The sequence below is a fragment of the Prionailurus viverrinus genome, chromosome A2 (genome assembly GCF_022837055.1).
Source record: "Prionailurus viverrinus isolate Anna chromosome A2, UM_Priviv_1.0, whole genome shotgun sequence".
NCBI lineage: Eukaryota > Metazoa > Chordata > Mammalia > Carnivora > Felidae > Prionailurus > Prionailurus viverrinus.
In genome coordinates this window covers 135366304-135379359 of record NC_062562.1, presented here as the reverse complement: position 1 = coordinate 135379359, position 13056 = coordinate 135366304, and the positions used below count along the sequence as shown (strand labels likewise).

The window sequence follows — 13056 nt, the reverse complement described above, 5'->3', positions numbered from 1 at the left end:
TACCAAATGAGAATATTAATATTCATCACAAAGTTGTTGGGGTCTCAAATTAATTGGCATATAAGGTGGGTGGGGAGATGGGTTAAACAGATGATGGAGATCAAGGAGTGTACTTGTTGAGATGAGCACTGGGTATTATGTGAAAATGTTGAATCACTGTATCATACACCTGAAACTAATATTACATTGAGTATTAACTAACTGGAATTTAAATAAGAACTTTAAAAAAATAAAGCATTGGGTAAACTGCTAAGTAAATTATTCTTATTAATTATAACTTTTATCTGAAGTAACTCATGCATGGTGATGGCCTTAGAACAAATATTCCACCTAAATTACTTTGCAATAATTGATAAGCAGAAGCCCATTACCTCCCACAAACATACTATAAATATATACACACACTATATACATGATCACCACACACAGACACAGACATCGACCCTGACACATACATGCCTGTTTTGGGGAAAAATAATAATGCTGACTGTTCAACTGTTAAACATTTTTATTGTGGAGGCTTGTAACCTTTATAGGACATGCAAGATAAAAAAGTGTAAAATATATCAGTAAGCATATAAAATTTCAGCAATCTTTTGGACCAGCAATTGATTTGCAAAAGGGACTAGAACAGACATGTCTTGGGATACACAGTTTACAGATTGAATCACAAAGCAATTCCCCAAGTGATTTTCCTCATATAAAGATAAAAATATCTTTACACTTAAAAAGTATGCAGTATACTACATTTTCAGTTATGTACACAGTTTAAAAGTAAAACTATGTCCATGCCAGTGTCTGTTTTAAATGCAAAACTTAAACATAGGTAACAGGTTGATAATTAAAGTGTCAGGAAAACAGAAAAGATGAAAAATAAAATCAAGCAGAGTTCCAATGGGTGCATGAGAATAAAAATATAAGCATATAACTGAAGGTTGAAAATAATGTCCCCAAGAACAGAATCTTAATATGAGCAGGAGGAATAAAAAGCTTTTAGATGTACCAGGAAGCTTTCTTTATGACTCAGGTTTACAGGTGAAATTCCTCAGTTTGAGTTCAGAAGAATTTGAATTTATTCCAGCAAAATTACTTCAATCGTTTATTACTGCCTCCTCCCCATCTTCTTTCTGAGCAAAGTGATGCTTGGATTAGGTCCAAAGCTCCTGGCAGGGGGAGGGGCTGTGTGTCACAGCATAACAGACGGTTACAAGTGCTTTACTTTGAAGGGGTCACATTTGCAACAAGTCTGACAGTCTCACACAATGGCCTCCATTTTATGAGCCCTTCCCTGGAGGCCCGCTGATCAGCTGAAAAGGGAACACAATGTTCAGCCACTAAACCACCCCAGTGATGGATTAGTTTGGAGTCAGGAAAGCGTGATTATTCTTGAAAATAAACGAAGCTGAATAGACATGCTGACCTCATTCAGCTGATGAGAGGCAGGGAAAGTTGGCTTCCACTCCTGCCAGCCCAGAGAGGGCTCAGTCCCACTTGTCCACCTTAATTCGTTTCATGGGGTTGATATAGACCATACTCGATATGGATAAAGATGCTGCGTAATCAGATGCAGACATGAACTTCATCCAACTCTGTTTCTGAAAGTCAGAAACAAGCATGGAGAACTAGGCAATGGATTTTCTAATTTTGGTCTTCAGGGAGGCTGCTGACCTAATGAAAGTTGATTAGTTGGACCCTATTTGAAAAGGAAAATGTGAAGAACAGGAAGGCACTTAGGTCTCATTATCTATATGACAAATATTCAGGCACAGAAAGTATCACAGGTTAAAATTTCAAGAAGTGTAAGGCATTAGTCGCAACATGTGGATGTAGATTATGTTTTCTAACTTGATAAAGATCACTTGATCCGATTGGATCCTTAAAGTGAATGGCAGCAATCTATTAACACTTCAGATTGTGGGAAAAGAGTTTGCTTAAAACCTGCCCACATACCTGTACACTCAATGGCTATAGCCTGTAAATCTTCCCTTGCCATAAAATGATCAACATTTTAGAATAGGCACTTGAGGTTGTTCTTTTTTTTTTTTCTCCTCAGTTCTTCATATTTCTCTCAAATTACCTTTCAACAATAGGTCCATGTCTCATCCAATAAAACAATGATCCACATGCAAATAAGAATGTAAGGCAAAAACTTTAAATGGGTTTAAAAAATTGAGACCACCAAAAAAATAGATGAAATAGCTCAGAAGAGACAAATAATAGTTACAAAAACTGAGTGATTTCTTTGTTCTGAACCGAGAAAACTCATTCATATACTGTTGCTATACTAGCAACTTGAAACTTGAAATTGGCACCAAGAAAATTAAAAGGAAAAAAAAAAGAATCAGGTATACTTTTATCCCTGAAGTGTCATTTATATTTCTTTCTGCATATTGATGCGAATATTGCTGAATATTTTGCCAACAGCCTCAAAGAACGGGTCACAGAAGGTGTGGACGTAGATGGAATAGACACGGCTGATGCACTGAATCTCAATCAGGAAACTCTTAATGCATGGTACAACTGCCCAGATGTGCAGGAAAGAAAGAATGGCAAAGTAAATGCCCCAGATAAGCGCCATTGGGATGCCAAAGAGGGCAGACAGCAAGCGGTAAAACCAGTATTTTGTCACAGTGAAGGTGGTGAAGCTGGCCTTCCAGATGCCATCAAAACTGTGTGTTCCTTCTGGTTCTGCAATCACGTCTTCAAAATCAATCTAAAAGGAAGAAGTGACAGAATGTGAGCTATAATACAGGAAAAGAAAAGCAACCACTATTGAGTATCCATAAATAGATATTAGTTTTTATTAACAGGCTCTGTATGAGATGCTCAAAGGCACCCAGAAGCATTAGCATCACTTGGAACCTGTTGGAGAAAACACAGATATTTGGGCCCCACCTAGACCTTATTGCATCTCTGGGGGTGGAATCCAGGAGACTTTTAACATGTTCTGTAGATATTTCTTTAAAATCCCTGCCTTCAAGTAAAACCTGGCAACATGGATAAGTATACAAGGTACACAGTAAACTGTAAATGACATGACCAACACAACCACACACACAGTGTTAAGGAGCTATTGTATAGTCAAATACTGGCTCTTTGAAAACTCAGTTGATAGAATTTCTTCAAATTAGTTCACTATGAGCTATGAGTACTCAAGGGATGGTGGGGCTTGGGCAGGGCTTGGAGAATAGGGTATGATTTGGAGAGGAAGAAGGGACCTTGGAAATGGTGTGAGCAAGACTCCAGGAATAAGGAAGGGTGATACAGTGAGTATATAGGCAGACAGACCTGTACACACAGCTAGAAAGACAAGTCGAGGCCAATCTTGATTTTATTTTACCTATAGTGGAGGGTCCATTGAAGATACTGGAGCAGGGAAAGCAGCCATTTATCAAGATGAATTTAACAGCAGTGTGGAGGCTGGAGAAAAGGGACTCAAGGCAGAGAGACTGCTATATCCCAAGTTTGAGATGGTAGGGCCCAAAATGAATAGCCAGGAAAAAGAAGAAAGAAAAGAATGAATTTCAAGGATGTTAAAGGAAGACCCCACAAGATTTGGTTACTTCAAGGTTAGGGAGAGAGAAAAGCCTAAAATGAGCCCTGAGCTTTGAGATTCTGATTTGCCTGCTAGGGGAAACCAACGTGACATTAACAGCAAGAAGAAAGTTAGAAAGGAAGACAGTTAAAAACATGGTAAGGGAAATACATATTTATTCAAAAATATGTAAAGTTTTGAGTAAAGACAGATGCAAAAATCAGTGGTCCACAGCAGTGAATGCTGTGGTAGTCCTTGTTGGTGGCCACTAGGAAGTAATCAAATGAGTTTGCAGTCATATAGCACTTAATAGTAACCAAGTGCTTCTACATGCATCGTCTCCATGTGACCTGGGGTTTCAAACCAATCTGAGAAGGTAGGTTGGTATCGCTTTACAAAAGAAGATCCGGAAGTTCAGAGACACGGAGGGGCGCCTGGGTGGCTCAGTTGGTTAAGCATCTGACTTCAGCTCAGGTCATGATCTCACGGCTCCTGAGTTTGAGCCCCACGTTGGTCTCTGTGCTGACAGCTTAGAGCCTGGAGCCTGCATCAAATTCTGTCTTTGCCTCTCTCTGCCTCTCCCCTGCTTGTGCTCTCTCTCTCTCTCTCTTTCTCTCTCACTCTTTCTCAAATATAAATAAACATAAAAAAGAAAAAAAAAGAAGTTCAGAGACATGGAGGGGGACTTGCTAATGTGATGCACACAGCAATGGTGGGACCAGAATGCAAACTCAACACCTTTCCTAACAGCATTCTCTCCTACAGTACATGTTACCAATGAATTCCCAGGAGCTTTTCTCTTTCTGCAAGGATTTATATAAACTTAACTGAAGTATAGGATTAAAAAAAATTAACAATAGAACAGTAGGACAGAGCCAACTAAACTGCTTGGCAAAGGCAGGTATATGAAGGGATCTAATGTAGTTTGAAATCCAGACAAGTTGATGATTGCCAGCAACAACCCAGGCAAGCTCAGGATTAGAAAATGAGGACTTGGTGACTCTCTGGAGCTTCTCAGTGCCAAGAAGCCACAATTGATTCAACACAATAAAACTTCTTTTGGAAAAAGTACATGATGCTTACCAATAAAGTTTATTTTCTAGAACATTCTGTTTCTTGATCTATTGTCCAATGTCCTAATAATGTAATATGTAAAAATGGTATGTCCACAATTATGTAAATGAAGTTAAACAGATTTATTGTTCTAATTTTTTCTTTGATTTAGATCTAGACTCAGTAGTAAACATTTACTTGTGTTAAAATTTTAAAAGGTCGTATGAAATAGGTAGCAAGTCAGATCAATCTGTGCAATTTACTTAATTGTCTACTGTCAAGTTTTGACACTGTATTTTCCTAAAGCTGTTAAGAATAAAAGCCTGTGGGGGCTCCTGGGTGGCTCAATTGGTTAAGCGTCTGACTTTGGCTCAGGTCATGATCTCATGATCTCATGGTTCATGGGTTCAAGCCCTGCGTCGGGCTTTGTATTGACAGCTCAGAGCCTGGAGCCTGCTTTGGAATCTGTATCTTCCTCTCTCTCTGCCCCTCCCTCACTCGCACTCTGTCTCTCTCTCAAAAATAAATAAACATTAAAAAATTAAAAAGAAATAAAAGTCTGTGGTTTTTCTTCATCTAACTGCAAGATACCCAATAGTTTTGTTTTTAGAAGGTGACTTTCTTTTGTAAAAGGATTTTGTGAAGTCAAAATTAATACACAAGAGCAGACATTCTTAATATGGGGTTAAAAGATGGGCAGTGGTGGTCCATGAGTGCCCAGAAATGGGAACATACATTTTGAGTGTACAACGGGAGAGGGTACCTCACTTTTATTAAAAAATAAAAACAGTCTACTATCAAAGGAGGGCAGGAAGCACTTTACTAGAGTAGGGTATTCCTACCTCTTTACAGAGCAGACTTGAAGCATGGCTGCCTTGAGATTCTTTTCCTAGGGAAGGGAGAGTTACTAACATTTGTTGACTGGCTATTATGTCAGACACTGTTCTCAATTTAACTCCCATCAACTCCTAATGTATTATTCCCATTTTACAGGAAAAATGCAAGCTTCAGAAATGTTAATAATTTGTCCAGATAGATAAGAGGTAAATTTGAGGTTTGAATCTGGTCTGAAAGATACACTTTCTTCAACATATCACTTTGGAAAAAATATTTTTTGAATCTTCTCCAAGGCAATTGTAGTATTTCGTAATTAAAAAGCACATTAACAAAAAATATATAATTGCTGAATTTTACAGTTCTGGTAACTGTAAGAATTCCCACAGTATGGTCTCTGAGGATGATATTAACAATGATGTTATATACATCATATATACAGTTGGTCCTTAGTGAAGATCTATGGACATATGAATGTGGATAAGATTTCTTGATAATAAATTTATTTTCTAAACCTAACTATAAATTCATTTTTTTCAACAAACATATTGAAAATTCTTAACTGCCAGTGAGCATGATTTATCTGCATGTGAATTTAGAGCTGGTCTCCAGGGGTAGACAGCAACATGACAAAAATAACATGTTATATAAGTATATTCAATTAGTTGCTGCTTTAGTCCTGAAATTTTTAAATGGCTAAAGATTACTAAAAGTATAGCCATTTAGATTCAGCTGAGAAAAAGAAAGCAAGGCAGGTAAAGGAAACACACTGGAGCCAGAAATAAAGCTTAGTTTCTCTCTACTTCCATTTCTACAACAGTAATAATAGGTTTTTGTGAGGAGTACATGAGACAATGTACATAAAGTCTTAGTACAGGGATAGAGCATTATAATATAGCAAATGCCCAATAAATAGTAGCATTAAAAGAATTCCTTGCTGTGGTTGGCTAAGCTTTTTAATTGACAGTTATTATTATTGAAGCTATCAACCACAAAGCACAAGTGATTCAAAAGAAGTAATTTCCATTTATAATGATCTTCACCACAACCCTCTGAGATGCTTGCCATTTTTCCCATTTTACAGATGAGGGTAGTGTGGGAGGTTAAGAAATTACTCAAGGTCACACAAATGTTAAGTGGCAAAGCTGGAACTTGTTCAACTTCCAGTGTAAGCTCTTTCTGCTTATGTGTACCTGGGATTACAAGTCCCTATACTAGTCTCATTTGCTTAATTTTGACCCAGATAGATATGCTTCTCAAAATATTCACATTTTGATTATTAAAGGAATTATTGTTGATAGTGTTTCCATTTTAAGTTAGGACATCTAGTAACTAGGATGTTTTGCATTTTTGGTACTGATTGCATTTTCTTGGCCTCGCACAGTATGTTCTCACAATCCTGGGCATCCAGCCAAGAACTCTCACTCTAATTGGCACATAAGGAAACTGAGGCACAGAATGATTAAAATGGGCCAGACATTCTTAAAGTCCCAAGTGAATTAGTGGAAAAGCTGCAATTAGAACTTTAACTTCCCGATTCCCAGGCCTGCGTCTAGTCCTGTGCTCCACACTATATCCCTAGGAATTACATCTGTCTCACCATATCCCTTCTCCATCTACCCCGTCCATATCTCTAGGTCTCCTGTAAGTCTCTCATTACATTCCAAGGCATTGACTTGAAAGCTATCTCCATGTAAGGTTACGAGAAATGTCCTTTAGCAACGTGAAGATGAATGCTTTTGTACATTTATCTAGGGTGACATAAGCAGGAGGGAGTATTTTTTAAAATATCTTCATTTTGACATGTATTCACAATGCATTGAGCCCCAATAAAGTTCTGCTAGATAATCAGTAATTCCATATAAAGTCCGTTCACAATCCCCATCACTCAAAGCATAATTGCTTCAGCATTTTCATAGATGTTTAGAGCTGAAGGAATCCTAAAAGAAATGGAGTCCCACTTGAGAAATTGACAGCCAAAACTGTCAGATGACTGGATCAAGGATACCTTCCCACTTAATGGCAGACACAGGATTAGAATTCAGGCTTAGGAATTCTCCAGGCTCCTCTGCTACTGTCTGCTATCACTACACATCACTAGTCAATCTAGCTGCTACATTCTGTAGCCAGCAAGACAGCAAGACAGCTAGACTTGCATCTAAACTTAAAACATCATCTTGCTTTCAATAGATCCTGCAGATCTATTGTTGAATGAATGATAGCACCTCTCTCTGACAATCTCCAATGTGTTCACTGTTTACATCCATCATTGGTTAATTTATCCCTCATTAAAACTATCACTCTGAAGTCTCATTTCCTCAGGGACTTACTCCTCTTACATGAGAGTAGGGCTTGCCTAGAGTGGGACTTTATTTGCTCACTTAGCTTTGGAGCAGAAGAGGAATTAGAGATTTGCTTTAAAACAAAAACCAAGAGGTGCAGGTGCCATTTATTTTCTTAAAATGAGATGCCTCAGATGAGCTTGACCTGCACCTCCAAGAACTGATTTTCTGTTATATAATCTATGGAACAAGTTGTCCTTCTGGAAAGAATCATTATGCAGACTTCAGGATCAAAGGCATAAATGTGTTTCAGTGATATTTCTGTGTCTTAATAGATGTTTTATAAGGAATCAACAGTTTATACTACTAGATTTTTATAAATGACATTAAATTCCTTTGTGCAACATTGACTTATGATGCTATAATTTCAGAAACATAAGTCAACAAAAATCTAGCAGCAGGTGTTAAGGAAAACAATCTGTCTTGTGTTTTGATCATACTTGACTAATATAATAAATCTAAAAAGATTTCATCTTGTTAAAAGTATGTCATGGCAATATTTTTTTTAAAAAAATTATATGTACACAGTATTAATAAAATACAGAGTCATTTTTTGTCTCAAAAATCTGACATTTTATTTCTGAATAAGGATTTTTTTAAGAAAGAAACTTTAAGTACATTTAGGATTTCATAAGCAATGAAGCTTACATATTGTTTCTATGGGAAAATATCTTCTTTTTAGACTATTAGTGGAAATTATGATTATAAAGAACACATAAATAACAATATACAAGATGTTTACAAAAGACTTGTGTGTTGTCTGCCCAACATCCACAGAATCCTGATTTATTCAGGTACTAACAATAATTCTTTGATCTCAGAGATAAGACATGGTTGGTTTAGACTTGCCATGGTAGTGTTAGTCTCCTTGCTGAGAGATTGGTTTAAGGAAAACATGTGGCCCGGTTCTGGATAAGTGGAAGTCTGCTGTGTGGGACTTCCAGGAAAGCTTTATCTTCTTTTTGAAAAGAGAGAGGTGCATGATGTGGCCCTTTCCCCTTTTATCCTGCTTAGAATATGACGTGTTGCCTTAATGTAGGGAAGGCATCTTGTGATGAAGTGACGTGTATATTTTAAAGGCCAAGAGTATAGAAGATGTTGCTTTTGTCATTATCAGCCTATAAAAACAATGCCAATAGCTGTCCGTCTCTAGACTTCTTATGTGACACATATATACACTTATTTTAAGCCACAGCTATTCAGGTTTTCAGTTTCCTATAGCAGAAAACACCCCTAAGTGATACAGTAACTAATAGTCTCTTCTGTTGGTTGGCATAGTAGTTGTGTATCTCCACATTTAGAGACCTGAGTTCAATTTCTATCCTCAATGTATCTTTCTAACACTACTAGACTACTCCCAGAACATGTTACTAACCTATATCAGAAAATACTGGCTTTACATTAACATTTAGTTTCAGTAAAGCACAAATAGGATGATAAATTATGAAAGAGACAAATGAACATATTGTGTGATAAATAGCATCTAAGATGGATCCCAATGATTTCTCCTCCCCTACTTCCTGTGTTCATGCCTCATATAATACCCTCCACTTGAGTATGGGCTGGAATTAGTGATTTCGTTCTAAATAATAAAAACATGGCAAGAGTAATGGGATGCACTTCCAAGATTAGGTTAAAAAAGAGTGTGGCATCTGTCTTGCTTCCTTTCTTACTCTCTTGCTTGCCTACTCTGCTAGAAGCCAGATGCCAGGTGTGAGTTGCCCTATGGAGAGGCCTATGTGGAAGGAAATGAAGGAGGATGATAGCCAACAATCATTGAGCGACTGAGGCCTGTAGTCCAACAGCCTGGGAGAAATTGAATCCTGCTATCAGCCATGTGAGTGAGCTTGGAAGTGGGTCCTCTCCCAGCTGAACCTTGAGGTAACTTCAGCCCTGATAACCTGGATTGCAGCTTGTTAGAGACCCTGAGCCCGAACCACTAAACTAAGTCACACTTGGGACTCCTGATGCACTGCAAGATAATAAATGTTTGTTGTTTTAGGCCACTGAATTTTGGGGTAATGTTATGCCACCCTGGATAACTAAAACAATTCCAAAACAAACCACCTTTATTTTGATTATCATTTCTTATTTTATATTTTATTTTTCTTTTCTATTAATTCAATTCTCCATACTTACAGAAAATTATAGGGGTGCCTGAGTGGTTCAGTTAGTTAAGCGTACAACTTTGGCTCAGGTCATAATCTTGCAGTTTGTGGGTTTGAGCCCCACATCGGAGTCTGTGCTGACAGCGCAGAGCCTGGACCCTGCTTCAGATTGTGTCTCCTTTTCTCTGCCCCTCCCCCATTCATGCTCTGTCCCTCTCTCTCTCTCAAAAATAAATAAGCATTAAAAAAATAAAATTACGGGGGCGCCTGGGTGGCGCAGTCGGTTAAGCGTCCGACTTCAGCCAGGTCACGATCTCACGGTCCGTGAGTTCGAGCCCCGCGTCGGGCTCTGGGCTGATGGCTCGGAGCCTGGAGCCTGTTTCCGATTCTGTGTCTCCCTCTCTCTCTGCCCCTCCCCCATTCATGCTCTGTCTCTCTCTGTCCCAAAAATAAATAAACGTTGAAAAAAAAAATAAAAAAAAAAAAAAATAAAAAATAAAATTACATACAATGTATGTATATAAACATACTAGAATTCAGTCTTGGGGAAAAATTCAGGAATATATGAAAAGGAAAGAGCATTTTCAACTTTCTTCAATGTATGTCAAACAGCATGTTAGAAAAGTTTTAGGCTATTTATGGTTCCATCATTCATTTACCTAAAGTGGGTTGGATTTATAACCAAATAGGCACCAAAGACTAAGAGCCAGCTTCATCTACTCCATCTAGAAAGTCCATCACCAAATCTGGAGATATCTCTATATCTATCTATCTATCTATCTATCTATCTATCTATCTATCTATATTTTAAGTAGGCTTCATGCCCTGTATGGAGCCCAACATTGAGACTGAACTGACAACCATGAGATAAAGACCTGAGCTGAGATCAAGAGTCAGATGCTTAACTGACTCAGCCACCTAGGTGCCCATGGACTCTTATATTTAATACTTGTGAGTGAACTACTCAGGGATCCCCAATTCCAAGGAGTTCTTAGCAGGGGCCATGTAGCAAAGGAATCAATCAACTGGAGGAGAGTGCTTCTTTAAAAGGCGCTCAGGTCCCATTTCATTCTCAAATCAGATTCTCTCCTGTGGGGCCTGTGGAGTCTGATTTTTAACAAGCTTTCTCTTCTTTTCTCATGCAAAAGACTAAACCAGAGTTATGCCCTGACCCTTTGGATTTAGTGATAGCTCCTTTTTGTTCATGCTACTCTTTCCCCTCCATGCCGTGAAGTCCTAGTTTGCTTTCTGCTTTTCTTTGGGAGCTCCTGCTGGATGGCACATGGAAGTCAGTGGATAATGAATGGAAATGCTCTTTGAAAGCTTTTCCTAATTTAATCCTATAAATATGTATTATTGGACAAGGATGAATGACTTATTTATTATGAAAAACACTCTAGCTGGCAATAGAAATCCTGATTTATTTTCATGATGCTAAACCCAGTATAAACAAAAGTACATTTAAAAAATCAAAAACGTACTTCTAAAATCCGAACGTATGTACCAAACCCAGTCACACAGAAACTAGGTTTAGACTGATTGCAAGCTCACTTCACTGTTCTCATGTATATTTCCAACATGTTGAGCAGCCTTTGAAGTTGATGGAATACATGTGCATGAATGTGTGGGTGTAGAGAGGGTTGAGGACTAGCACAATTAAATGTTACCAGAATGTAGGAACTTTGCCCTAATGCCCATGTGTTTTCTCAGGGGTAAGGGCAAATACCCATGTGTTCACTGGGCCAAACTGGCACCACTGAGGGAAAAGGCTACAGTGTTCTTGCAGCCTCAACTGAAAATAGGCAGCCTGGGTTCTGTTAATGCCTGCGATTACTTGGATTCCCAGAGAGTCCACACACAGCCCTAAGAAAAATGTAAATCTGGGGTGGAACACTGATGTATTTTGAGCTGCCTTGGGGTGGTAGGTACTAGGTAACTTGACCTTACAGAAAACAAAGGATTGCCTCCTGGAGAGGGAAGGAAAGGGCTGCATTATTAATCACAGTTTCAAGCTGGAAGATGGTAAGGGGGGTATTTACCTACTTCTGTGAACAAGAGGAGATGGTGTGGGTGCAGGGGGAGGAATTTGGAGATCTGCAGTCCCTGACCTGGGCCTCCAGTTGGGACCTTTGGCTCTCTCCCTTTGGACTGACCTCCCCCTTATCGCTTTCCAGACACTGCAAGAGGCCTCAGAATAATGACATTTCACATGAGTGCCCTATTTCACTCATCTGCTTCCAACTTTCAAAAAGTTGTGAAATTCTAGGTTATCTTTATAATAAGAATGGAAAAAAATCTTTTATATTCCCACTAAGAAGAGGTCATTTAACTAATAAGTGACTGGACCAAACCAGGACTTAAGGGAGGTCTGTGTCTGTTGCATTCAGCTTGATATCTTCCATGATACCTAGTAGTACTATGCACCCACAATTATCAAATGAACATTTCTTCAGTAAGTATACTATTTTAAAGGAGTTATAAATGTCCATCGAAAGGATGTAGGCATATATAACGTTTCACTAACCATCATATTATCTCCTATGAATTCTCTACCTGATATCACAAGTGCGCTATTATTTATCTATTGTTTTGGTATCTCATTTTGTTCAAAATGATGTTCTTATTTACCACAACCCTATATTGCCATGACCATTTTGATCAAAATGAAGTGGTTATCCTTTAGGTGACTTGGGCACCATGGAAAGGGGCAATCCAAACTCTGAAGTCTTCATCTTTAAGGAAAAATGATTTAGAAAATGTTGATTAAAACATATTTTTGCTTGGTTGGGTTTTGTCCCAATGATGTGAATAACTACAATTATGTAAACATGGCCCAAATGCAGGGGGTGTGCACTGAAGTATGGTGAGGAGGCGTCACCAAGAGAAAGCAAAGGTGGAAACAGGAATAGCAGCTAGGCCCAGCCCTGCAGGGGACCAGCAGAGCACCCCAGTGGGGAATGGATAGTGAGGGAGTGAATTTGTTCTTTTCCCAATGAATTCCTGTTGCATATATGTATGTTTGTGTGTCCCCAGTTCAGGAAAGGAGGCCTACAACTAATTTGTACTTCAGAATGCATTTAAGGGACTCTGTTTACTTTCTTAGCAGGAATATAGGAAAATATACAGAGAAAGGCAGAGTATTAGGGTGGCAGAATCAGTTGACCCTTGAATAACCTAGGTTTGA

General features: G+C 38.4%; 1 protein-coding gene across 1 annotated transcript in view; it reads right to left on the bottom strand.

Annotated features, from left to right (window-relative positions):
- Positions 1-493: 493 nt before the first annotated feature.
- CAV1 (caveolin 1) overlaps positions 494-13056 on the bottom strand; it is a 35521-nt gene continuing 22958 nt past the window's right edge. The window contains exon 3 of the mRNA XM_047849095.1: positions 494-2713. Within this exon, the coding sequence (XP_047705051.1) occupies positions 2372-2713 (342 nt within the window). The 3' untranslated portion in view covers positions 494-2371. The remainder of the gene's footprint in view (positions 2714-13056) is intronic.